We start from the raw sequence: 27,248 nt of genomic DNA on the forward strand, positions 1-27,248 counted from the left end.
AATACAACACTTTATTGCACATAAACACAACACTAAATATAATTATGAAAGTGACAAGAGAAGTAAAATTCATGTTGTGAGTTGTTGTGTTAATTCATGTTTCGATCGTAGATAATTGCTATCGCGTGGTTTCCAGAATTTTTGCCCGGTTGATGGCAATGGACTAGCCCCCTATTACATAGAAATTGAACATAGCTGAAGAGGAGCTGCACTGTGTAGAGGTGTACCTCTGTTTACCTGTTCGGGGATACAGTCATGACGATATGTTATGTAGGGAGTGGAATTCTTTGCCGTCTTCTGTATTTCCGAATGCATATAACCCGGGTGCTTTCAAGGCCAGAGTGAATAAGCACCTTCTGGGCTAACTTACTCCATCTTAGGCCAGGTCAATGCCTTCGGGCAAGTCTGGGGCCAAGAGCAAACCCATCAAAAGTAAAAAAAAATATGCCAAGGGCTATGAGGATTTTCAATTCTATCGCCGCCATCCATGACGCTGTAAAATGGCAAAATGAACCCCTATTTCTACTTACCAAATGAAAATTCTATTCACCAATTGAAAGAACCAATTTGATTTATTCCACCTATTGATACATTGATGTTTCCGCATCCGCCAAACAAAAGCTAGGCCACAGTTCATGAATAGTTACCCCGGACATTCCATACAAAAATCACATTGGTCTCATGTGTCGTTTCGCCGCATAAGTGCGAGTGAGACCAAGTCAGCGCGCGGTCCATATTACACTTACGGCTATTTGGACTAAATCGTTTTTTATAGTATCCAATCCACCCAGCTCGATCCGTCAAGGTCACAGGCTCGAGCATCAAGATCGGGAAAATCGACGCTATTAGACTCGCTCAAGATCGTGGTTACCATGGTTACGCCCACGAATTTGCTATTAAACTACACGATTCTGATCGCCGAGTCTCCTTCACACGATTCTGAGTCCGAGAATAGATTGACTAATGTAATAACCTCTTAAATAAGACCCAGAGGGGGTGAGGTAAATCTAGCTGGGCGTCCGATACGAATTGGTGCGGGGCGGAGTTACCGTTCTATACGCAGTATTATTCTGTATTCTATGCCAATAGTTCATGTCATTCCTAGCTATTAAAAATGCAGCTCCAAAAACTGTCTCTCGTATATTATTCCTAAAGTTCACGGTTTAGCCGTTCTAGCTGCTGCGCGTTATTTATGGCGATTTTTTTTTTAGTTTCGCACGAGGCAATGAATTTTGTTTATGGAGCATGTTGTTTAGCGTTCTATTATTGAAACGTATAGCCTTATTTTCCTGTTTCAAGTGGATTGTGTTCATTATTCTTGGTACGAAATGTGGAAGGATATTCGAAGATGTATTGAAACTTTACTTTTGCGATTGATTTCTTTTTGGAGAACTTCCTTTAATATATAAACTTACATAACAGGCGTGCGTAGAATAGCGTATCTCAGTGCTGATAGATTTAAAGTATTGTGTGTTGCTCTACCTACAATAATCCTAAGTCTGGCAGCGACAAATCATTTAAAAATGAGCGCAAGTTTATTTTTATTCCGGATATTAACAATGCGCCGATCGCTATTTTTTTCAAACGATCCTATACACTATTTTCACATTTATTATGTTTTTTATAGATATATTGCGCTGCCGAAGTAATAATAATTATGAATTTCTTTATATACGAACTGGTTGTGTATGCATTTTTCATTTGTAAAATTTATTATAAGGATAAAACAGGAAATATTTTACGCAAGAATAAAACACATACTCAACCCATCATTTATACAATATGCGATCATAGAATCATTAATTTAAGAGCCACGCTCTTGTCGGTTTAGCATTGTCATTCTTGTCTATCAAGGCCCAATTCTTTGACTTCTTTATAAGACACGTCGTTTGCTTTCCCTTTGATTTGTTCTATATATATACCCTTTCTTTTTCCTTCTATTTTCCATTACATGATCATTTTACAAAATTCGTCGTGTTTTAACAAGTGTCAAATCATCTTACCTCTTCTGTTCTCGGCAACTTTCAATATTTGTCTCTTTTCCTTTACTCTTTCTAACAGTTCTTCATTAGTTATCCTTTTTGTTGAACTTGTTCTTTCCGTCCTCCTTTAACACCACATTTCTATTTATGCGAAACGAATTGTAATAACAAAGTCATCATCAGCAGAAATTTAAGCGTCGCGCTCTTGTTGGTGTAGCATTCTCAATATTTTGTCTTCCTTATTAAACACGACGTTCGGGTTCAGTTTAATCTGTTTCATGTAAGCTCTTCTTGGTCTTCCCCTTCCTGTCTTTCCTTTTTGATTTCCATGCGGTAACAAAACAAATACTTAACGAAATGAATCCCAACATCCTACGTAAAATTCCTCCAATGTGTGAATCGCACGAAATGTGTTTTAAATTATACATGGAAATGTATTCGAAAGATATATTTTTTATTTTATTTTAGGTACCTAGTCTATCTGGAGTTCCGCATTCGATTCGCGATGGGGACATTGTCGAAATCACTTGACGCGACTGTCTTTTGTTTGTCTAAGATATAGCAGGCTTGAATCACCTGATTGTCCAAAAAAAGTAATTATGATTCCGTGCTTCAGAGGGCACGCTAAGCCCTTGGTCGCGGCTATCAGCTGTAAAAAACACCTCCACAGCAGCGTGTTAGAGTATGCTGTAAAATACGCTATTTACTATGTTTACGTATGGAAAACATCGGCAATATGTTCCTATAGTTGACTTGGCTTCTTGGCCGTAGTTTTGAATACTAATTCTTAAATTAATCATGATAGCCAATGTTATACTTTATACTCACTTCTCTTTAAAATTATAACCTGACATAAAATATACCTACTTAAGTCATCATCATCATCACCAGCCCATTAACGTCCCCACTGCTGGGGCACGGGCCTTCCCTACGGATGGATAGGGAGACACCTACTAAAGTACCTAACAATAATTTATTAATGCTAAAATATTATTTTTTCACAGGTAAAATACGCGCCAAAAGTGCAATTACGCATAAAATCTGGAGTCAACGGTAGAATACCGGAAGGGGAAGACGCCGTTATTGGTAATAAACTTTTCAATAAGCTTTCCGGACTTTCATGTTATTTTTTATTTACTGATTTTAAAAGAATAAAAAAAATAAGATAAAAGTACCTTAAAAACGAGTCTTTAGATTTGAACCAAAATGCTCCGAGCCCAAGTGAAGTGGAAGAAGTTTCGAGAAGCGTCTTATAATAGGGGTGTAATTCACTGTGTTGTTCGTAATAATGTGATTTTGTTGTAGCATGTGTCGCTGACGCCAACCCATCTAACCTCACCTTCAAGTGGTACATGAACGATGAACTTATGGTCGGAGAGAATGAAACTGAACTTGTAAGTATTAATGTCTTCCAAATATTTGGCCAAAATCGTGAATTACCTACATTTGTTATTGTCAAAGTAGAAGTAGAGATCGTATTGATCGGGGTGTAAGGTCACAAGGCCGTTGATGGTCTTCGACCCCGGCCATAGAATACAAAAATTGTACTACGTATAGAACGGTAACTTCGTATCCGACGCCAAGCTAGATTTACCTCACTTCCTCTGGGTCCTCTTTAAGCGGTTATTACATTTGCCAATCCATCCTGCCTGATGCGTCAAGGTCACGCGCGTGTCAATTGGAATCGTGTAGTCGAATAGCAAATTGCAAATTGGTGGGGCGTAACCATGGTAACCACGATCTGGAGTGAGTCTAATGGCATCGATGTTCTTGACCTCGCCCCTGTAAGTCTTACTTTAGTTTTAATTGGCCGTAAGCTGCTATGGAGTAAGGGATAAAGCACGCACACTGCGTCTCACTCGCACTTATGCGTTAGAATGAGATTTTTGTATGAAGTGTCCAGGGTGTGCCCCGGCTACTATTTTCTTAAATACATAGTCGTTACATGCAAGCCAGGAGGTTTTAGCAGCTCAATAGTATCCCTGAAACCAGGGTCGGTTATTGGGAAGGTCAGGTAGAAGAACTGTGTGTGAAACTGATAATACTAAATATGAATTTAATTTTCAGCGAATTCCCAATGTGACTAGAAAATATAGCGAAGTTGTGATAAGATGCGAAGTTTACAACGAGGTGGGCAAGAGTGAAGAGGCTAAGACTTTGGAGATCACTTGTAAGTTGTACATTGTGTAGATAAAACTAGATGTCCACTTCAGCAGAATGGTAGCGGACGAACTTTACAGGGTATTGAATAATATAAGTTGGGCACTTTCACCGAGTTCTTACACTATCAAATATAACATAATATATAAATATACGATCATCCCATCATTAATTTAAGAGCCACGCTCTTGTCGGTTTAGCATTGTCATTCTTGTCTATCAAAGCCCAATCCTTTGACTTCTTTATAAGACACGACGTTCGTCTTCTCTTTGCTTTGTTTTACGTCTGCTCTTTCTTTTTACTTCTATTTTCCATTACATGATATTTAAAAAAAAATCGTTAGGTATGTCTTAATAAATGTCTAATCATCTTACCTCCTCTTTGTCTATGATTATTCAGGTCGGAGTGCAAATGTGCATAAAATATCCATTTTAATTCTGTATCCAACATAAATGATCTTAAAAGCAAATATTTGTTCCATAGATGCACCAACATTTCGAAACCGCCCAAAAGATGTTGAAGGAGAGAAGGGATCTTCAGTGACTCTCAGTTGTGACGTTGAGGGGTATCCTCCTCCTGAGATCAGATGGCTCCATCATGAGGAAGATCAGACTATTGTAAGTATTCAAAAAAATGTTTTTGCTATATTCCAACAATTTTATTACAAAACTTATTATTATATAATTATTATTATTATTTTTAGTTTTTCATTTTTTTTTTATTTTGAAATTTAATTTCAATTGTATTAATTTATTGGATACGGTTATTTGGAATGAATTAATTTATTATAATTATTATATTTGTTAATGTTTTGTGTGATTTGTGTCTCATGTCGAGCATGTAATGTAATAATTGTACTGATGTTTCTTCATTTCTTCATTCCAAGTTTTAGTTCACTTTGATTGAACTACATTATTATGCAAACAAATGTAAAAAAACTTAATCAACATCATCATTGAACTCTCACAATAAGTACATCATACATTTGTTTTTTTTTTTTTGTTATATTTAATCCAGTTTATAATCAGTTTTTTCAAGTCACAAATAAACAGTCAACAATTTCATTCTATGTTATCATTTGTAGTGACGTAAAAAGAGCGATTCCTGTTGGTTTGGCTACTTCAAATAATATCGGTTCAATTATAGAAATTTTCTGTTCAAATAGCACGTCCTACTGTCAGCGAGTCGCGGTTCCACGTTTCAAAAAAAAAAACGCTTTCTTGTATTTTTTGTCGGGTAGGTTCATCTCGGATAGCTTTCACTGCTTTAATTTTTTGTAAATAGGGGCTATCACTAAAACGTTTCCATTTGAAAATAGTTTAAGAAAGCGTAACTTAATGAATGCTCATAATAAACTAAGTGTCTGATTTAGACCTATTTTTCAGTTCTCTTCGGCAATATAGCTCCCCAAATAAAATAAAATAAAATAAAATAAATAAATAAATTATAAATATCTAGGTCCTCCAGCATTATATACATTTTACTTCTTTTTAATATATATTTTTTTAATTGTCTGCATAAATTGGCTTATCTAACAGTCTAATTCCTGAACTTTTATTTTATTTAATGTTTTATTACATAAGCTGTTGGTGTCCCTTTTTTTAAAAAAAATGGAAGTACCCGGACTGTACTAAATGTTCTTAATCAGCGTATATGTTGTGGCAACTTTTTCCGCTTCTCGCTATTAGACGTGCAAATACCAGTTTGTATTATCTAATTTATCATATTTGTACAAGAACGTTGACGTATGACAATTTCCTTGAAAGTAAACTTAGAAGTACCTATTATTTGAATATTTTATGCTCGTAACACTTTATACATATTGATTCATTATTAAAGTCAGTAATATGATTAAAATATTTTTTTATCGATTCTCACGATGAGTGATAACTGTAATTACGACAACGTATAAACTAAGTTCACGGCTACATCCCAATTGGAGTAGTCAGAGGTACATCCATTGCAAGAGGAATTAAATACCCAAACCTCACCGAGCTTTCTGTTAGACCAACATAGGTGGTGAGCCGTATCGCCGTCTATAATGGTCGAGTCAACTTTGTTAGTGAAAAGTGTACTAAAGATGAAATAATAACTCATAAGTGCATGTACTGGGATTTCAATGAGTTAGCTTTATATATTTTTCGTATTACGATCGTTTAGGTTTGGAGACTGTCATGCTAAGTGATTCTTTTACTCTCATCAAATGTACTTTTTTGCACAAAAACAAAACATACAAAAATACAAAGATTTAAAAGAAAGAAAGAAAGAAAGAAAGAGAGAGAGAGAGAAAGAGAGAGAGAGAGAGAGAGAGAGAGAAAGAAAGAAAGAAAGAAAGATATTATATATTAGCATATACATCATTAATCTTCGTGCTTGCTCGCCGGTTTAGAGTTCTCATCACTACACCCTACCTATATCCCTATGTACGCTTAAATCTTTAAGACTACGCAACGGATTTTGATGCGGTTTTTTTATTAGATAGAGAGATTCAAGAGGAAGGTTTGTATGTATAATAACATCCATTAAATAGTGGAAAAATACTGTTTGTAATGTGATGTCGTAAATAATTTCATTTTTTCCTCAGCATTGCACCCGAGCGAAGCCGGAGCGGGTCGCTAGTTTATTAACAATGTGCTTTCGTTCACAGAGGGTGGGCAGAACTCCGAATCTAACGTTGACGCTGGATACACATACAGCAGGGCGATATCTTTGTAAAGCCAGTATAGAAGGCTACCCGGAGATAGAGGCTGAAGCATCGTTATTTATCAAAGGTGAGCATACACTTTGTAAAACATAACGCCAGGGAAGGTGAGTCACCATTTCTTTAAATATGAAAAGAAAAAAGAAAAATGTATGTTTTTTCTTTACCCACATTCTCGAGAAATGCACTTTCGGAGGTGTAACCTGACCTGTATTGGGCTGGTTTTCCCTTCGCGGGTTGGAAGGTTAAACAGACAGTCGTTTCTGTAAAAATCGGCCCTGTCAAATCTTCAAGTTAAGTAAGCGGACCCTGTGAAAAACAAAAAGCTAGGGAGATGATGTATGTTTTTTTTTTTCTTTAAGAAAATACGATGAACAAAACAATGGAATAACACAGAAAACCCTGGTAGTCCAGTTGAAAGAATGCTTGACTCTCACTCTGAATCCAAACACGCGCCTCAAGTAATAATTTTCGAATTTATGTTTGAATAATGTATTCACGTGCTCAGCGGTGAAGAAAAACCACATGAAGAAACTCACAACAAAACCAAATGTGTTGCGGAGTTATGTGACCTAACCTGTATGTGGCTGGCTTACTCTTCCCGGGAAGTAACACTGGCAGTTTGCTTTTGTGAAAAACCGGACCTGTCAAATCTTCAAGTTACGCTAGGGACCCTGTGAAAACGGGATAACGCTAGGAAGATGATGAATAGGTGAACAAAGAATAATGACACTTTTGAGCACAGGTTCCGAATCTAGGGTAAGCCTGTATCTTCGGAATCCAATGGTTCGATGTTTATTATTGTATCTACAAAAATAACTTTCGAGGAAAACAGTATGTTTTCGCAAAGAACCACTTCTGGTCCCTCTGCCAATCAAAGCTGAATCGCGGCTCTCTACTGAAGCACCCACATACTCTAGCCCACTGGTTCCCAACCTTTCTTTGACAATGGACCACTAATACTTGTTTATCTAGTGCAGATACATAACGTCCTAAATAAATAACTTATCAAACAAATAACCACAACAGCAACATTACATAAGCTAGCGACTATATCCCAATTGGGGTAAGCAAACGTACATCTATCGCAAGATACACTAAATACCAATACCTCATCGAGTTTTCTGTTAAACCAAATAGGTTTATATAAAACATAAAAAACATAAACTGCCTATATACGTCCCACTGCTGGGCACAGGCCTCCCCTCAATCAACCGGAGGGAGGTTTATATATATACAGTTAATAATTATGTCGATTACGATGGACATAACAATTTTTTTATTTTATTTTAATAGCGGTAGATACTAATATTCATTACAAGGGCAAGAAAGTGAAAGCGTTAGTATTCAAACAGTAAAATTTAGTTCATTTTACTGTTATCACTAATTTAAGAGCTATGCTCTTGTCGGTGTAGCATTCTCCATTCTTGTCTATCAAGTCAATTCTTTCTATTTTTATTTTTTTTTTTAATTTATTTATATCATGTATTACATAATTAGGTACACCACTGATACCGTTAAACCACAATACGGTTTGTCTCGGTACCAGTCTCCTCAGTTCGTTCGTCTCACAAACATCACTAAGTTTTATTATCTAAAGATGATAATAAAACCTATATCAAACTAACCTCACATAAAGAATAACAAGTTATTATTCTATTCTATTCCTTATAAGACACGATGTTCTGTTTAATCTGTTCCATGTTATCTTCTTCGCCATCTCGGTCTTCCCTGTCCTCTCTTTCCTTGTAGCTTCCCTTCTATGATATTTTTAATATTCTTTTTTAATAAATTCGTCGTGTCTCATAAAGTGTCCAATCATCTTGCCTCTTCTATTCTCAATAACTTATCTCCTTCTTTCTCCTACTCTTACTAGCACTTCCTCATTAGTATCCCTTCCATTTCATCTTATTATTTCTATCCTCCTTCAACACCACATTCTATTTCTCTGTAATCTAACTCCGTTTGGGTGGATTTCGGTTATCGCGCGCGGTGTATATATTCCATCACGATTACATCCCTTAACAATATACTTGCACACTTTTCTGTGTTATTTCCCAAAGTCTAGTATATATCTGTACCGAAATCGGTTTAATAGTTTTGCCCTGAAACATTACAAATAGACAGACAGTTACTTTCGCATTTATAATATTAGTAGAGATTTACTAGCTGTCTGTAGAATATTTTTTATAATAGGTTTACAGCTTGGGGTCTAATGAACGTTAGAGATGCATGGTTTCGTCCTTAGCTGAAACAAGATTATGGAGATGATAGATCCGTGATTCTCGTCCTTACTGACCACTTGTATGTACTGTATATTTATTTACTGGGTAATAGGTAAACGCTATATTTTATTCCAGCCAAGTATTTAATGTCCCCTGAGATATCTACAGTTCCTACCAATTGTCTTTGGTACTTGTTTTCTGACGATTTGTTACTCTGCTAATCCGAATAGGCATTACGAGCTCAGTCACAATTACAAAAATTGCAAAATGAAATCCACATTATACCAAAAAATTCAAAATAACACGTTTCCACTTATTTCTATAAAGATACTTTTCGTATCATTAAGCAAATTTCCTTACAATTTTACTTATATGACGTTGTATATAAAAGCAATTCAGTTGTGGCAATACAAAAGGTACGGGAAACATTTTTCTTTCATTAAAAATGAAAAGAATTTTTCGGCCTTCTTTCCTTACGTGTGTGCACAGTAAATGCGCGGAAGCGGGAGCGGACGTGATGAATTCCAACTATACTAAAAAATAGTGGCGTTTTTTGGCATAGCAGGGGGGTTAAAATGGCCACATCCAAGCAATTCATTTAAAAAATCAATATTGCAATTTGACATTTGCGCATATAAAAGTAAGTGCGTAATGCAAACACAATGTTCAACAGCAATATTGCTTTTTTAGATGAATTGCTTCGATGTGACCATTTTAACCCAGAGGTAATAATCGCGCCCGCTACCGCGTCCGCTACCGCGTCCGCATATTCATCATACTTGAGGCTTTAGCTGTACAACGTAGGTTATAACACGTGGCGAATGACATAGCAACATTTTGCTTGTAAAAATGTCGTAGTGAATAGGTTTTTTGTTTTCTTTCAAAGTTAAATAGACGACATATTTAGGTCCTAAATATACTTTACTCAAGGTCTTTTATATTATAGACTTAAAACCGCAATATATTTACGCAGAAGTAAAATTAAAAAAAAAGCCTTTTAGGAGTTACGTACCTAAATTATCAAAGTTCATCATCTCCTTAGCATTATCCCGTTTTTGACAGAGTCCGCTTACCTAACCTGAAGATTTGATAGGTTCGGTTTTTTACAGAAGCGACTGCCTGTCTGACCTTCCAACCCGCAAAGGGAAATCCAGCCCAATACAGGTTAGGTCACATTCCTCCGAAAATACATTTCTCAGGAATGTGGGCTTCCTCACGGTGTTTTCCTTCCTTAATATATCTTTATTTCCGACTTTGTTTTATACTATTATAAGTTATATCTTCAACTAATAATGATACAAATAAACATTAACGACCTATGTACAAACAGCTCGGTGAGGTGCGGTGAGTTGTGAGTACCTACTTAGTTCATCTTGCGATGGTTGTTCTTCTGACTACCTCAATTGGGCAGTTTCCTAGGTGAAAGATAAATTATGAAATTCTGATTACTAAATAAAGACAGTGAAACGGAGTATCTTTTGCTACCTTATAAGGAACGGTAGGTGGAATAGAAAAAGGTGTTATAAAAATACACATATGTTTCAGAAATTTATTAAAGTGGTGTTTACCTGAAGGGCACAGCTAGATGTTAAAGACCGGTGAGCATGAGACAAAGAAAACTCCCTTTGAATTTGTCCAATGTATAATTTTAAATATACAAATTTATTTAACCATAGGTAGGTAAAAACCCTATGGAGGGAGACAGGTCGCGCTTTGGTCCGTCAGGTTAATTGTCACTCCGATACAACCATGGGATATCACTGTTTAAAAAACACTGTCCGTACACCTGTAGGCACCTCACTTACTCGAGGACCTCCGACTATCAGGCCTACCTGAGGCGTTCCGGAATACCGTACAGGTGATGCGTTGAGGTCGGCTCAGGCCAGGGCGTGCTGGACGATGGCGGCGCAGCGGGCCAACTGTTACGCAGCTGGCGGGCTGCACGTCCACCGGTCAACCTCGCAGACCTTCACCGGGCCTTATCCGGAGTGTTGGCAAAAGGGGAGGCGCGGCATATCCACATGCGCGCCGCACAAAGAAAAGCTTCGACGTGCAAACAACCAAAGCAAGCTCCGCCGTAATGAAGCTTGAAATAACTTGCAAACGCAGAAGAAAAACAGTAGGAATCTTCATTCACAAAACATTGTTGAAATCATCTGATCCAATCATAAACTTCTTCTTACATTAAACTAGCAAAACGTTAGACGTTAAAAACTTGCAAAAACGTTAAAACTTTAGACAATTATAAACCCCATCTGCAACAAGGAATGGCAATGATTAGCATGTGGTTCAGCTGACAGCGTGGCAAGGCAACTCACGAGTGCAAAACAAAGAAAAATAACTTACAGGTTCATCCGGGATAGTTGGGCATCGCTCGGATGAAACCTAATCCCACCCACTGGACCTTAGGCGATGGGATTTCAGTGATGTTGCTGAAAAACAAAGGACCTCGAGGTTATCACCAAGTTGGTGCAAAAATATGCACGAAGAATTGCAAGGACTTACCATCTCGGTTAAGCTATTTCTATTAATCAAGACATCGGCTCTTGATGCCGCCGATACATTGTGGCTTTAATTTGCCCACATTCGGGTTTCGGCAATGGAGTCTCCGGCGCTCTCGCGACGTCCCCACTTTCCAAAACCTGTCTCTCAGCTCAGCCAGCTGTCAGTCTGACACACGAACCAACAATCAATGTTGCCAAAATAGAAATCTATCAAACCATAAATTCGCCGAATCAACGACAATAATCGATCGACTTGTTTGATCCAAAACCTAAATAAAATATAATATAATTTTAATAAATGTTGCAGATAACTTTAAAAACTTAATTTTGAATAAAAATAAATTATCGAAAAGATCGGGCCCATCGATAACCCTGCAGCGCCATCTGTGATGTCCTGCGGGTAAAAATAAAAACAACGTTATATCGTCAGAAACCACTAGATGTCGCTACAAGGCTCGTTGGTCCGAAATGCTTCGTTACAATACCCCCCTACCCACGAGAGGTTTCGAACTGGGTGAGAAACACGGCTGCCCTCAGCCATAGAGCCTGGAGCGCACAACCAGTCTAAATTTAAAGAATTATCAAAAAAAAAAATAAAGATTCTGCCACAAAAGACAGATAACTAAACAATCTATAAAAAAAACGTAACGAAGCACAAACAACATCTACACAGCACAACCCTAAGCACAACAATTACCCCGACCTGTTATTCTTCGCCTTTCGCTAATCACCTTTCACTTCTTTCGTATAGTAGCACCCAGTATCCATTTCACTGGATGTTACCCACATTCATACCCCTGTTGAGCTGACGACTCTCTTAGTGTCACTCGAATCCCAATTCTAAAGACAAAGACAAAAAACAAAACAACAGGTGTTAGTGGCTTATTTAAGGAGTCACTACCCGCTCCGTCGAAAAGAAAAAAAAGTAACCTTATGTGGTTTCTAATTTAAAATTAATTTATAATAAATGGCTAACGTAATGCCTAAAAAATGTTGACACGAGCAACATGAAAAAATAAACTATATTAAATAGTTGGCTATAATCGCCTTTTCAAACAAAATAAACGCTAAGTTAGGCGTTCATAAAAACGCTGCGTTGCAGACGCTAGTGTGTATGGGCCTTATCAGCGCACCATAAACACACTAAAAAAAAAAACATAAAACATATACATAAAACATTTATAAGTAAATCTAGTGTTATTAAAAAAACAAAAGACTACATAAAGAAAAACGTGACAGTCATAAATAGGTTGTCACCTACTAGGTCCTTACTAGCGACACAAGTAAACACCAAAGTTTTTAATTTTTAATAAAATGTTTTGAAACCTATGAAAAGAAAATTAGGTACTAACTTTCTTCATAAACATGAATTTAAATTGAGCCAAAATAATGATCCAAGCCGGTTAAAACTGTTTAAAAAAAATTATGACTAGGGGAACACGGGGCAATTTGGAATTTACACTTTTAAATCTTTTATATGCCAAGAACCTAAGTTCTTGCCACTAAATGAGACCAAATCGTATACTAAGGGTGATGAGACCTTTTTAATCACGCACTGCTCGTATTTTGGGGCAAGTTTCGAGGCTTTAAAATTAGCGGCGTCACTCTGTACGTACGTTTTCCGCCACACTACTTGACCTTCGCGCAAAGTAATGACGTTACGGCGTCGCAGGTTGTAGTACTTCGCGTTCGTCGTATGAGCCTTCTCTATATTTTCCCGAACCTTTTGAAAAATATCCTGAAGGACCCCAAATTCACCCGCATACTCGTCTCTTGGCATAGAGACCTCATATTCCCTATCGTCATTTTTATAAAAAGAACCGTTAATAATTGGTTCCCGGCCATGAACTAAAAAGAATGGGCTGAAACCAGTGGTTTCGTTCACCGCACTATTTAATGCAAACTGCACCTTAAATAAATTTAGATCCCATGTCCTATGATCGTCAGCTACATAAGACGAAACAGCTGTCATGACTGTTTTGTTGTACCTTTCCACCATGTTAATCTGTGGCGTGTACCTAGGCCCGTAGTGAACTCGTGGAATATTGTACTTCTTGAGAAGGCCACTGAATTCTGATCCCGTGAATTGAACCCCATTGTCGGTAATTACGGTTTCAGGAATCCCGTGAGCTAGAAGCACATAATTCTCAAAGTTTTTAGCTACTGCAGCACTAGTCGCTCGACGAAGTGGAAATAACATGGTGTACTTTGAAAAACAGCATGTTACTACTAAAAGGTGCATGTAACCCGAACGTGATCGTGGAAGAGGTCCTACCAAATCCACGGATACAGCTTGAAATGGCCTATAGCACTGCTTTGGCTGACCCATGATCCCAGGAGTAAGTTTGGTCCTGTGCTTATAAGCGGAACAAATACTACATTTGTTGACAAAAGCAAGCACGTCGCGGTACATTCCTGGCCAGAAATACCTCAAACACAACCTACGGTGCGTTTTAAACACTCCGAGGTGTGCCGAGGTCGGTGGTTCGTGGTTTTCGGACATGACCTGCAGACGGTTTGACTTTGGCACAACAATCTTCCAATCAAACTCCTGAGTCAAGGCATACTTACCCTTGCTGTATCGTAGGAGAGTACCATTTTCGACGCGATAATTGGGATAATTTTTAGGATAAGCCGTACAACCAGAGTAAACCTTATCATACCACTCATCACCGGTTCCTGCATTTGGAGCATCGATGGCATCCACATGCAACAATCGTGAGAGGGCATCAGGGACGACATTATCCTTCCCTTTCCTATGCTCGATTGTAAAATTAAATTGGGATAACCTACAACCCCAACGAGCTAAGCGTCCCGTAGGATTCTCCAAATTCATGAACCACCTTAGCGAAGCGTGATCTGTTACGACGGTGAATGGTCTAGTACCCAAGTATGGTTCAAACTTCTCTACCGCGTACACAACTGCTAACGCCTCTCTTTCGGTAGCACTATAATTCCGTTCGTTTTTATTGAGGGATCTGCTGATATAAGCGATAGGGCGGTCGTGGCCATCAATGTTCTGCACTAACACACCTCCTACGCCAAAATTCGATGCATCGCAGTGAACTGAAAATGGTTTACTAAAATCAGGGCAGGCTAAAATTGGAGCTGAAACTAAAGTGTTTTTTAAAGTGACAAAAGCGTTTTCTGCGTCTTGGTTCCAAATGAATTTCGTTTTTGAGCTGGTAAGAGCGTGTAAGGGTGCCGCAATGGTGGAGAAATTTCTGATAAACCTACGGTACCATGAACAAACACCTAAAAAGGTTTTTAGTTCCTTCGAACTTTTGGGTACCGGGAACTCCAGAACAGCACGAACCTTATCAGGATCCGTCCTAAGTCCAAACTCATCCACTACATAACCCAGATATTTTAAAGAGCTACGGAAGAATTTGCTCTTCTCAAAATTTATAGTTAAATTGGCGCTGTGTATCCTATCGTGAAGTCTTTTTAACAGAAGTATGTGTGTTTCCAGATCTTCAGCAACTACTATAATATCGTCGATGTACACGAATATCATGCCTTTAGTTACGTCACTGCAGAAAGGATGTCCAAACAACATGTCCATGAGCCGTTGTTGGCGAGCAGGAGCTCCGCATAGGCCGAAAGGCATAACTTTAAATTTAAACAACCCCCTACCAGGCACTGTAAAACTCGTCTTCTCCTGTGAGCTAGGGTCGAGTGGAATTTGCCAAAAGCTCGATTTAAAATCCACTGAACTGATGTATTTGGCATTCTTGAGGCTATCCAATATCTGGGGTATGTAGGGAATGGCATAAGCATCGCCTTTCGTCACAGAGTTGAGCCTCCGGCAGTCCAGACAAAATCGCCATGTACCGTCAGCTTTAGGAACCATAAGGACTGGATTGTTCCATGGACTCTCGCTCGGAGCGACGACGTCCAGCGCCAGCATCCTGTCCAACTCCTTATGTAGTTCCTTCTGCTTTTCCGGTGACATGGGATAAGGTCTACACTTGACCGGTGGTGCAACCCCAGTGTCGATGACATGCTGAGTAAGATGCGTCCTACCTAAACCCTTGCGCTCAAAAGAAATGTCATGAAATTTCGATATCATTAGCTCCGCTAACTCTTTGTGTTCATTGGGAAGACTGTCATAAGCTTGTATAGAGTTGACTGGCATTTCCAAAAACTTTTGTGGACCTCTCATGTAAGAAACACTTTCAAATATTTCTGGCATTAAATTGTATGCCCGCCAAAAGTCCACGCCTAAAATAACATTTAGTTTTATACTGGGTATTATATAAAATTTCAAAATTTTGGTTACACCATTAAATGTAATGGGCAACATTAAAAATCCTATTGATGTACACTGGGAACCATCCGCAACAGTAACATTAGTTTCTTTCCCTGATTGCACTGTAAAACCTAAAGATTCAAAATATGCATGTGCTCCATTTCCTAAAATTGAAATTGCTGCACCTGAGTCCAGTAATCCAAAAATTGTCAAATCCAGGACATTAAGTTTTAAATATGGTCGAACGTCATCATCATTGGGCTCGAACAAAACGGAAGCTACGTTGTTCAGCTTAAAATAATTAGTTACTACCTGTAACCAACGTCTCCAGTCCCCATCTTCGACCTTCGATGGAGGGTCGGCGTTATTGTCCGAGCAACCTAGTTTTTTGGGTTGTTACATTTAGGGCACGACCTCACCGTAAACCCTAAATGACCGCATTTAAAACATTTAACTGTCTTGTCCCTACACCTTGCAGTTGAGTGAGTAGACACCTTGCATCTTTTACAAAATATAGAGTTGTTAGTCGCAGATTTTGTATTAGGATAACTACTAGGCTTTTTATTACTTGGCGGTTGTCTAAAAGTTTGAGCCTGAATTGGTGGCTGAACTGCCGAGACCTGTTCAATTTCCCTAACTTCGGCGGATTCGCTGACTGGCATAATAGGTTTTGTTTTGCCTTTATAAACGAAATCATTGTTCAAACTAGACTGCTTAGGTGGTTCGACAAACAGCTGGGTCATTTGTCGCGCAGATTCTATTTTCCGGCATTTTCCCTTAAGTTCAGCTATCGTAGCTATGTCGTGCAATACTAACTGCTCACTAAATACGGGTCTAATATTATGTATTAAAATTTCCAATTTGTCATTATCCGAAAGAGGTCGTTTCAATTGTGAAAACATACAGTTCATAACTGCAAAATAGATGTGTGTTGGTTCATCCTGTCCTTGGGTGCGAGCCCTAATCTCCCCTAGCAAACGATAATCAAAATCAACGGGTGCGAATTCTTGGACTAAAAGCTCACTCAATTCCTGCCAAGACGAAACCTGCTCCTTAACACCTCTGTACCATAGAAGACCTTGGTCGGAAAAGAAACAAAAGGCGGACCTGAAAAGTACATTGTCACTAATTCCGAACGCTGAGGCGCGTTCACTTATCGACTGCAAGAACGTATGTGGACTCGTACGGCCGTCGAACTTAATGTTCCACTTCATCAAATTAATCGCTGAACCATCTGTCCCTTTTAGCCGGTTTTCCCCTTCCGGGTCGATGACGTTTTTTGTTGTCAACAATTTTTCCAATGAGTGACTGAAAGCTATAAGATTTTTATTCAGCTTCAATTTTATGTCCCTATCGACAGACTCCGTGCATACTACACGCTCAAGACGGTGATGAAGATGATTATACAAAGCCCTAGCACGCATAAGGTGATGACGGTCCCTAGACTTCACTGCTAAATCAAGTTTTGCCTGCAGCTCCTTCAGCTTTTCGGTGATGATTGGGAATTCAGCCTGTGGCTTTCGTTCATCGTCCATTATTTCATCCGGAGAGAAACCAGTGATCAACTCCCTAAGCTGTTTCTTCAATTTGAGAACAGTATCAGCTGGTGCTTCAGCACGAATACTCACTTCATAAACTAACTCATCACGGAGTAGTGAATGTAAATAAACAGTTTGGATATCCATGGTTGTGTTTAAGAGTTATAATTTCAAGTTTGAAAAGAGTTCTGAAGTTAACTGAAGTAAATTTATGTCTCAAAATGTACCAGTCTGCCTCCAAAACTTATTTTCTAAAATATGTACTAAATTTTCATATAATATAAACCAAATAACTGTAATTATCACACAACATCAATTCTTAGTTTATTCCTGTAAATAATTTTCAAAACAATAAAAGAAACAACTGTTTTTTAATTAATTTTGTTTGTTGAAGGTTATGTTTTCTATGATGTAAATGTTTATTTTTAAGTTGTAATATAACATAATAATTCAATGTGCAAAGATGGTAAAGTAAGTTTACTACTGAATAAGGTTTTAATTGCAAGACAGATTTATAAATATTTCAATAAACAAATAAGCAAAATATTTGCCAAGCAGCGGCACAACTGTCAATAATATGATGATGAAGCAAAGAAGAAACAAAATATCAATTTCTACTCAATGTCCTGTTGTAAATGTTATAAAATTAGTACTAGAAGGTAATATATAATTGTTTTTTTAAAATGAAATTGTTTGTTTTTTAATTATTTTTAGGTAGTCCAAATGTTTAGCAAAAAAAAAAAACTCAATTGTGATAAACAATTTGCTAGTAAGCATCAAAAATTGTTCAAAGTTTGGTTTTAACCTGTAGTTTATATAAAGGTTTAAAAGAGAAAACACAAATGTAGTTGTAAAAATGTCAATAGCCCTAGACCATTTAGGCCATAAAATTGGGTTTAAACTTATTGTACATAAAAAACAAAATAAGTAATTAAGTTAGGTCTCTAATAGGAGGCCTATAACTTTACTTATACTAAGACACACACAACTTAACCTAAGATGCAAACATTAACACAAACAATTCACACAAAATCCCATCACTTTTAATAATAAAAAAAAATACACTGTTTTCACTAAATTTTATTTTAAAGTTTATGCCAACACCACTTATATACTAAAATGGTTGTACAGAGCAACAATTTCACCAAGAAGGGCGCCACTGAAACGGATCTTTTTACTTAGAGAATGGAATTCAATGAAAACTAGTGGGCCGTTAGGTAAAGTATCACTCTGTGACATGACCATAAGATAGCACTAGGTTTTAAAATATCTTTCCGTCCTCCTGTAGGCACCTCACTTACTCGAGGACCTCCGACTATCAGGCCTACCTGAGGCGTTCCGGAATACCGTACAGGTGATGCGTTGAGGCCGGCTCAGGCCAGGGCGTGCTGGACGATGGCGGCGCAGCGGGCCAACTGTTACGCAGCTGGCGGGCTGCACGTCCACCGGTCAACCTCGCAGACCTTCACCGGGCCTTATCCGGAGTGTTGGCAAAAGGGGAGGCGCGGCATATCCACATGCGCGCCGCACAAAGAAAAGCTTCGACGTGCAAACAACCAAAGCAAGCTCCGCCGTAATGAAGCTTGAAATAACTTGCAAACGCAGAAGAAAAACAGTAGGAATCTTCATTCACAAAACATTGTTGAAATCATCTGATCCAATCATAAACTTCTTCTTACATTAAACTAGCAAAACGTTAGACGTTAAAAACTTGCAAAAACGTTAAAACTTTAGACAATTATAAACCCCATCTGCAACAAGGAATGGCAATGATTAGCATGTGGTTCAGCTGACAGCGTGGCAAGGCAACTCACGAGTGCAAAACAAAGAAAAATAACTTACAGGTTCATCCGGGATAGTTGGGCATCGCTCGGATGAAACCTAATCCCACCCACTGGACCTTAGGCGATGGGATTTCAGTGATGTTGCTGAAAAACAAAGGACCTCGAGGTTATCACCAAGTTGGTGCAAAAATATGCACGAAGAATTGCAAGGACTTACCATCTCGGTTAAGCTATTTCTATTAATCAAGACATCGGCTCTTGATGCCGCCGATACATTGTGGCTTTAATTTGCCCACATTCGGGTTTCGGCAATGGAGTCTCCGGCGCTCTCGCGACGTCCCCACTTTCCAAAACCTGTCTCTCAGCTCAGCCAGCTGTCAGTCTGACACACGAACCAACAATCAATGTTGCCAAAATAGAAATCTATCAAACCATAAATTCGCCGAATCAACGACAATAATCGATCGACTTGTTTGATCCAAAACCTAAATAAAATATAATATAATTTTAATAAATGTTGCAGATAACTTTAAAAACTTAATTTTGAATAAAAATAAATTATCGAAAAGATCGGGCCCATCGATAACCCTGCAGCGCCATCTGTGATGTCCTGCGGGTAAAAATAAAAACAACGTTATATCGTCAGAAACCACTAGATGTCGCTACAAGGCTCGTTGGTCCGAAATGCTTCGTTACAACAGATGTAAAGGTGACAAACAACGTTTTAGTTTTTCTATTTAACTCATTTATGAATTTCAATAAAGAAAAATGTAGGTAATAATAAGTGCGACATTTCGTCACGTTTTTCTATGACGACACAGGTTGCTTTTTCATACGAATTCCATGCTAATTTTGAGTGTTGACGTTTAGTAAAATGAAACTGATTTGACTAGTTTAAAACTGCCTTAGTGGGATAAACTCGTGAGCTGTGTAATATACAGGGTGTTAGAGACATCGTAATGAATACTAAGGAAGATGATACAGATCATGATTCTGAGATATATGAAGTGGAATTATAGTTTTGCGATGGAAAATTCCACTTGATATCAACTCAGAATTAAGGTCTCAATCACCCACATTTCACATTTTTGTTACGATGTCACTAACACCCTATATTTTCGAACGTGAGTTGAAAGCGAGCGATTCAAAGATAAAGCCCTAGAAGTGAAATTAATTGAACATGTTTGCTCGCAGGTCCTCCAAAAATTCTATCAAACCACACCCAGTTTGGGTCCCAAGGCGACACGGTTAACATAGAGTGTGCTGCTTTCGCTGTACCCAGGATTGACAGCATATTGTGGACCTTTGATGGCCGGGACATTGACAGTCTGCATGATCAGGTGAGCATAAAACATTAACAGACTTTAAACGTCCTTCGATTGTGAGGATTGTGAGGTGAATGACCAACCTCAACAATTCAGATGTCAAGGTCATATTATTCAGCCGCCAAAGACCGCACGGCTCATGTAACGACTAGTTATGAGCAATATCATGTACCCACTTAAAAACCCTGTCGCACTATCATATTTGACATTTACATTTTGATTTCAAAGTGTATTCTTACATATTAGTTTGTACTCGTGACCTTGCTTACATCAGTGAGTAGCAGCCGAAACCAACAGCTTTGCTTGTAATAACCTAACTCGGGGTCTAAAGAAGTTGTTAACTGCAAACGCTTATTTAGACACATTATACAATGCTTTACAGACATAAAGTTTTGGTGAGATGATGAAAAAAAACAAAACTGTTTGAATTAGTGTTGTGAAATAGATGGAACAATATAAATCAATGACAGTGATGTGTATAAAAGAACACGTGAAGAAAGTGTCTTCCCCTTAAATTAAACTAAGACGATAGGACAAACTCTTAAGGAAATAATAATATTTTATTAATAGTAGTTCAGGTTAAAGATAAATTGCTTGTTAGCTTGTATGCCACATCGTAATATTATAAAGCATATATTTAAGTATCCTAATGTTAAATTTAAATTTAAAAAAATCCTCACGGTCATTGGCCAAATTAATTTTGTTACCTTTAATTTGTTTAATTCATAATTTTCTATGTCACTTAATAATAAATATTGTTAGAATGAAGCTGCTGTCACCTCTTATATTGCTGAGCCCTTATAGGCGGACTTTGCAATAAATAAATGAATATGGTGATGTCCTAAGAAAAGGTTTAGTACGATCTACATGAACAGGCTTGCGTGTGTGAACAATAAAAAAATGTGGAGGATGCAAGAGAAGTGTGTCAGGATCGAAGCAAAGGGATTTCCATAGTCTCTGCATACCACGGTGGGAAACTCTTCAACCAAGACCGATTGCATGATTACTCAAAATTACTCATTTCCCCTTACACTCATATGTCACTTTTCATAATAATACCACTCGGAAAGTATCACAGCTAAATCTAATATGGCGTTACTAAGATACATTATTCACCTCCAAAAAAGTTGCAATAATAAATAACAGTGGTCGGAATATAAATCTTGTGTGTAATGCAAAATGTGTGTTTACCCATGATTTAGGGACTTAGTTGATTTATATAGAACCGTTCGGATGGTTATAGGGTAGGCACACGGTAAAATCAGGATACACTGTGTTTTGGTAAAATCACAGATGTGATATTAAATCTGTGGGTAAAATAAACATAATATAACATACTCAGCCTATATACGTCCCGTTGCTACGCACAGGCTTCCTCTCAATCAACCGGAGGGGGTATGGAGCGTACTCCACCACGCTTCTCCACTGCGGGTTGGAAGCAAAGAATCATCTTACTTTGTCTGACAATCAGTTTCTTCAAGCGTGGAAAGTCCTTACGAAACAAAGGATACTCGCACATAGTGATTTCGATAATGTCCCCATCGGGAATCGAACCAAGACCTCCAGATCGTTGTTAACAAAATTCATAACTAGATGACAACAAGAAACGCAACCCATCTCACAAACAAAATAATCTTCCTCACTTATTTGAATTCCCTTATGAAATTTAAACATCGTAATACAATTTCATTGTTTGTACAGGACTACGCGTTCCTCGAAGATGTTCAGTTGGGAGGCGTAATTAACTCAACACTAATTATAAGGGAGAGCCAGTCGAAGCACTTCGGGACGTACAAATGCAATGTCTCCAACGAGTATGGGAGTGACACCCTGGAAATTGTTCTCAAGCCTAACAGTGAGTATACAGGGTGTAAACGACATCGTAACGAAAACTTTAAAGGATGATGCAGACCATTATTCTGAATTGATATCAAGTAGAATTTTCCGTCGCAAAAGTATGGAACTGAAAATAATTAAAAAAATACACTGAAATTTTAACTCAGAATCATGGTCTGAATGATCCCTCACTAAAACTCATATGCACTTGTTCAGTTACTGGTATGTACTTGTACGGGTTGTAAGGTTTTGTTGACAATAAACGGATCCGACTGTGATTTCTCGAAGAGGTTTTCAAGGTACGCTGTAATACTATAATTTTAAAAGGCAAGCAACTTAACTTATCTAAATAAACGCGTAAATACGCGTAGAAGATGCGTTTACCAAAAATGTGCATCATAATATCTAAGTATAAATATAACGTGCTTAGATAGGTTCTGAATCAAATCTATGTACTTATATAAAAATAAATTGAAACAGCTAAAATCTAGAATTGCTGTTACCTAAGAAATCATAAACCTTAATAATTCTTCTTTGCTGCTTCAGCAGACTAATCCTTTTAAAAGCAACTCGTCAAAAAGACTAGCTTCCACATAAAAAGGGCACTTTTAAACTGTTTAAGGAGCCTTGGAACTTTATAGCGTAGTACAATAAGGGCATATTTCATATACCCACAATATTTCTTCGCAAGCACATCGCGAATATCTTTGAAGGATATCACTATTATCCCCCAAGACTGTCGAACGACCTTAATGGTCAAAACGACCACATTACAGTAATGTGACGCCGTTGTAACTTTAGAGGCTATGAAAAGGTTGAAAGGTTGAGTTCAACTTGGGCTATTTCAAAGAATTTATTGAACACTGTAAAAGATGTAACAAAAATACGGCTTTGGGTAGCAAACTCGATGGGCATTGGTTACAAATTGGTGATACAAGTGTCAGGTAAAGTGTTTAAAAACGAATTAAATGCAACTTATGCTGCTGATGCACATTTGATAAGATAATGGTTTCTATTCATCAAAGAAAGCTAAAATGTTTGTTTTGCATAATCGACACAGATCGATATAATGCAGCGTTGAGTTAGATAACGGTAGCATAATTATAGAGCTTTAAAACTAAGCTGGTACTTGTGGGTTGATTGATTTTTTAATATTACTAAATTCATATCAGTACTTGTCTAGACTACGGCTCATTATAACATGATAAACTGAATAAAGACAGAATTTATAAGAGCAAAGACAAAGACAGATTTAAAAATATTTCTAATCCTCTTATAACCAAATCTAAATCTCTCCATGTTTATATTCTAACCTGAAATAACATCGTTGTAATTTTTCATCCTTCCACATTTTCATCCCAAACAAAAGTAAACACTTTGCTTATACCGTACACGTATATAAATTTCCTTTTAGAAATTCGAGAAGATATCCAATCCCCTTATCAACCGAAAGCATCACACCCTCATCCATCGCACCAATATATTTATAGTCCTCCCAAATAATAACACCTTCTTTTTTATTTTTAGAAACATTCCCCCTCTTACTGATCTTGTTTGGGGTGACATCGGGGACGATAATGGTCGCGGCTCTCGTTATGCTGGTCATCTTATGCCAGAGAAAGCAGAGGAAGAATAAACAGACCCAAGTTGCGGAGAAACCAGACGTAACGGTGACGGCCGAAGAGCTGTTCAAAGAAAACGATCGGAATTCAAATATCAGCGATTTGAAATTGGAGCTTCGTCAGGCGAATGGGAGTTGTGAAGTGGTAAGTGAAAAAAAAAACATGGAATTCAAAAGTGATAATAATGTTTCAGACTTATTTATTGTTTAGACTCGATTAACTGTCAAGCAGATTTAACCCAAATTTTAATTGAATGAAAAAATATTTTATCTGAAAATAAATAAATATCAAATCATTTTATACGAGTCTTAATTCTTAAATCTGTATTTTAATAGGTAACTAAAAAAATTTGTATAATAACTAGTTTTCCTATTATCTGAAAATTCCCAAGATGATGAACGTGATGTGACGCCGTTGTAACTTTAGAGGCTATGAAAAGGTTGAAACGCGATGTGCTTGCAAAGACATTAGGTGAAGATTTGCAAAGTATAACTGCCCACTCCATTAAGAATCGAAGTTGTGAGCTTATGTACGTATGTTTTATTCCCAGGATTACTCCAACACCGGTTCAGATAGCACTCTATGCTCGAATGCAAAGCTGGGTACAGGGATACCCTTAGCTGGCACCGTGCCTCTATCTTCAATCAACCAGGGAACCGCATATCAACCTTATAGATACAGCAATGATTACAGCGATCCTGCTTATGCTGATTGTTATAAGGTGAGATTTTGGTGGTTTTCGTCACTGTAAAGTTCGTCAATATCTATAATAACCTTTTTTTACTAAGTGAAAGGTAATGTAGGTTATACATACAAAATAATATAAACAGTCTATGTACGTTCCACTGCTGGATACAGGCTTCCCCTCAATCAACCGGAGGGGTTATGGAGCTCCACCACGCTGCAAATGCATGTTGTTATAGATGCATCATGATTAAAAAAAACTTCCCGACGCGACTTTTCCCTATCTTGCTTGCATTTTGACTCTGTGCTTCTGATAAAAGAATGATATATCCCTTAATCTTTACAAAAGCATCTCATTCATTTCGAGACATGCCAATGTCAACTTGTTAAGTAAGGTTTATATTTATCTTCCTCCCTTCCAAATTCAAAATTTGTATAAAGTTTCCAACTTCCTCTGTCACTTTCACTAATAATGCCGCTCAGCACTATTATAAAAGCTCGTCAGTTTATCGATGCATCCAATAATGCCTTTCAACCCACCTTTCTTTGCTCAGGTAAACGGCTACAGTAATGGATATTCCACATATGTCCATTACGGACATGACTACACCCCCGGCTCGCTGCGAGTTCAGTCACCCACACTAAGTAGTGACAAACTTACTCCTAATAGGTAAGTGCTTAATGTTCTGACGCTAATTAAGAACGTGGGACTGTGAAACTTGTAATTGCATCTTTAAGGGCGAAGTTTGATTAAGCGAATAAGGATTATAGAATCTTCTTTATTTTAAATCTCTGTGATAGGATTTACTACGTTGCAAATAATCTGTTGCATCAAATATTTCTGATCACTTGGAAAAAATTTCTGCACGGCAATAGGGCCACCAATTGTGCTGTAATCTTTCTTGTTTGTGTTTTTAAATGTTTCGTGTATGTGTGTGCAATATTTGATTTGATTTCAAAATCATTGATTTTTGACAACAAAGTGCCAAGACTGATACCGAAAAAAATTGCTCGAGAAACAAATACAAAGAAACAATTCGAGTACTTTGATTTAAGCAGTTTTGGACCGAATCCCATACCATGGGCCCATAATATGGCTATTTATTCGAAAAATGTTGTAGATTTATATAAAATCTAGATTTACAACATTTTTTTTTCCACAGGTCAGTGAACGGTAGTCTACCAAGAAGTGTAGACACGACATCGACAGTCCAATTCAACCCTGGTAATGGGTCCCAGAACAATTCCTTACAGCGCCCCAATAAAAGGCAGGATTGCAGCAATGCTTTGAACAACTTAGGACTACCTACTACCACTGAAGGTAAGGAAGATTTGTTCACGTAACATTCATACATAAACTCATGCCCATTGAGATGGTTAGAGCCACAAGTAATCAAAGTCAACAAGTAACCACTATTGGTACGATGTCCGAAGTCCGGTGTTCCGATACGTCTTTTAAGTAAGATTTGGCGATAAAACCTATCTGAAACATGTCTGAGTAATCATGTTATCAATTCAACATAATTATGGAGTAATTACAAGCAAACCTACAAGTAAAAGCTAATAATAATATTAGTTTCCTGAAAAAAAGATAATTATAATTATTTATTTATTTTATATTACTTATATAGCTGTGAAGTTCCTCAAGACAAACAAAGTGTAAATTACAAAAAACTCATTACTTGTTCTTTGAAACTACTCGTTATGCAAAGGTAAAGACTAAAAAAACAAAGGTGAAATTTAAATTGGGTCTTAAAGGATCTGAAAGCCAATGACCTAAGACTTAGCGGATTAGGAAAAAAGATAATTGAGAGAAAAAAAGTTTATCCCTTAGTATAGGTAGACTTAGGTAAAGGCGTCCTTTACCAAGGTTATCTACCCCATTCGAAGTAACAATATTAAGTAAGTAGCTAACATATATATCTAAATTGATTTTATTTTAACATCGATTTGGATTCAGGGTAACAACACCATTAACAACTTCATAGAACAGATAAATAATAACAACGATAAATTGTACAAGTCGATTCCAATTGGCAAATGAAACTCGACTTCGAACTATATTCCTAGTAAAATATCTTTGAATTTTCCTGGAATGAAAAAATACATTTTTGCCAGTAAATAACTACCTAAACTATTGCCACTCCGCGATGAAAAAGGAAATGAAATAAAATATAATAAACGAGTATTTCTGAAAGGCTAGCCTCAGGAAGCTGTTTATCAAAGCTTCTTATGTCCTGCAGAAATAGTGCTGCTTTCACGGTGACACAATGAAAGGAATACGGGCTTTATAGAGCGTTCATAAATTGATTGTATTCATAAAATTCAATTGAATTAACCGCCTTACATTTGTCTGGAAGTTCTGAGAACTGGATTTACATGTGCTCTAAATTTAGAAATTTATGCTGAACAGTTTCTAATAATATCCCAATATGTTAATAAGGTATAAACAGTGTATCCGGTTATAATTGATATCTTTATAGCAAATGTTTGTTATGTTCATTATATTAAACGCAGTTAGGAATCTATTTTTATTTTGCTTATTAGACTCTCTAAAGTATACACAAGTATCTCCTACAGATTGCGCCGGGAATTCTTCACAATTGTTATCATTTCTCTTAGTGGCATTCTTTCT

General features: G+C 37.4%; 1 protein-coding gene and 2 long non-coding RNA genes across 3 annotated transcripts in view; 1 reads left to right on the plus strand and 2 right to left on the minus strand.

Moving 5' to 3' along the window:
- Positions 1-27,248, plus strand: part of LOC126378059 (irregular chiasm C-roughest protein-like) — a 133,416-nt gene that overhangs the window by 102,221 nt on the left and 3,947 nt on the right. Inside the window, exons 8-18 of the mRNA XM_050026177.1 lie at positions 2,987-3,068; positions 3,288-3,376; positions 4,050-4,152; positions 4,626-4,759; positions 6,790-6,913; positions 20,341-20,486; positions 22,173-22,326; positions 23,835-24,073; positions 24,480-24,650; positions 25,168-25,283; positions 25,777-25,934. Of these exons, the coding sequence (XP_049882134.1) occupies positions 2,987-3,068; positions 3,288-3,376; positions 4,050-4,152; positions 4,626-4,759; positions 6,790-6,913; positions 20,341-20,486; positions 22,173-22,326; positions 23,835-24,073; positions 24,480-24,650; positions 25,168-25,283; positions 25,777-25,934 (1,516 nt within the window). The remainder of the gene's footprint in view (positions 1-2,986; positions 3,069-3,287; positions 3,377-4,049; positions 4,153-4,625; positions 4,760-6,789; positions 6,914-20,340; positions 20,487-22,172; positions 22,327-23,834; positions 24,074-24,479; positions 24,651-25,167; positions 25,284-25,776; positions 25,935-27,248) is intronic.
- LOC126378249 (uncharacterized) lies at positions 10,706-19,620 on the minus strand. Its single transcript, XR_007568064.1, has 3 exons — positions 19,205-19,620; positions 18,655-19,113; positions 10,706-10,864 (listed from the first exon to the last, which is right to left on the minus strand). It is a non-coding gene; the product is annotated as an uncharacterized LOC126378249 (long non-coding RNA).
- Positions 11,242-11,830, minus strand: LOC126378248 (uncharacterized). Its single transcript, XR_007568063.1, has 2 exons — positions 11,415-11,830; positions 11,242-11,323 (listed from the first exon to the last, which is right to left on the minus strand). It is a non-coding gene; the product is annotated as an uncharacterized LOC126378248 (long non-coding RNA).

Source organism: Pectinophora gossypiella, chromosome 25 (genome assembly GCF_024362695.1).
Source record: "Pectinophora gossypiella chromosome 25, ilPecGoss1.1, whole genome shotgun sequence".
Classification (NCBI taxonomy): domain Eukaryota; kingdom Metazoa; phylum Arthropoda; class Insecta; order Lepidoptera; family Gelechiidae; genus Pectinophora; species Pectinophora gossypiella.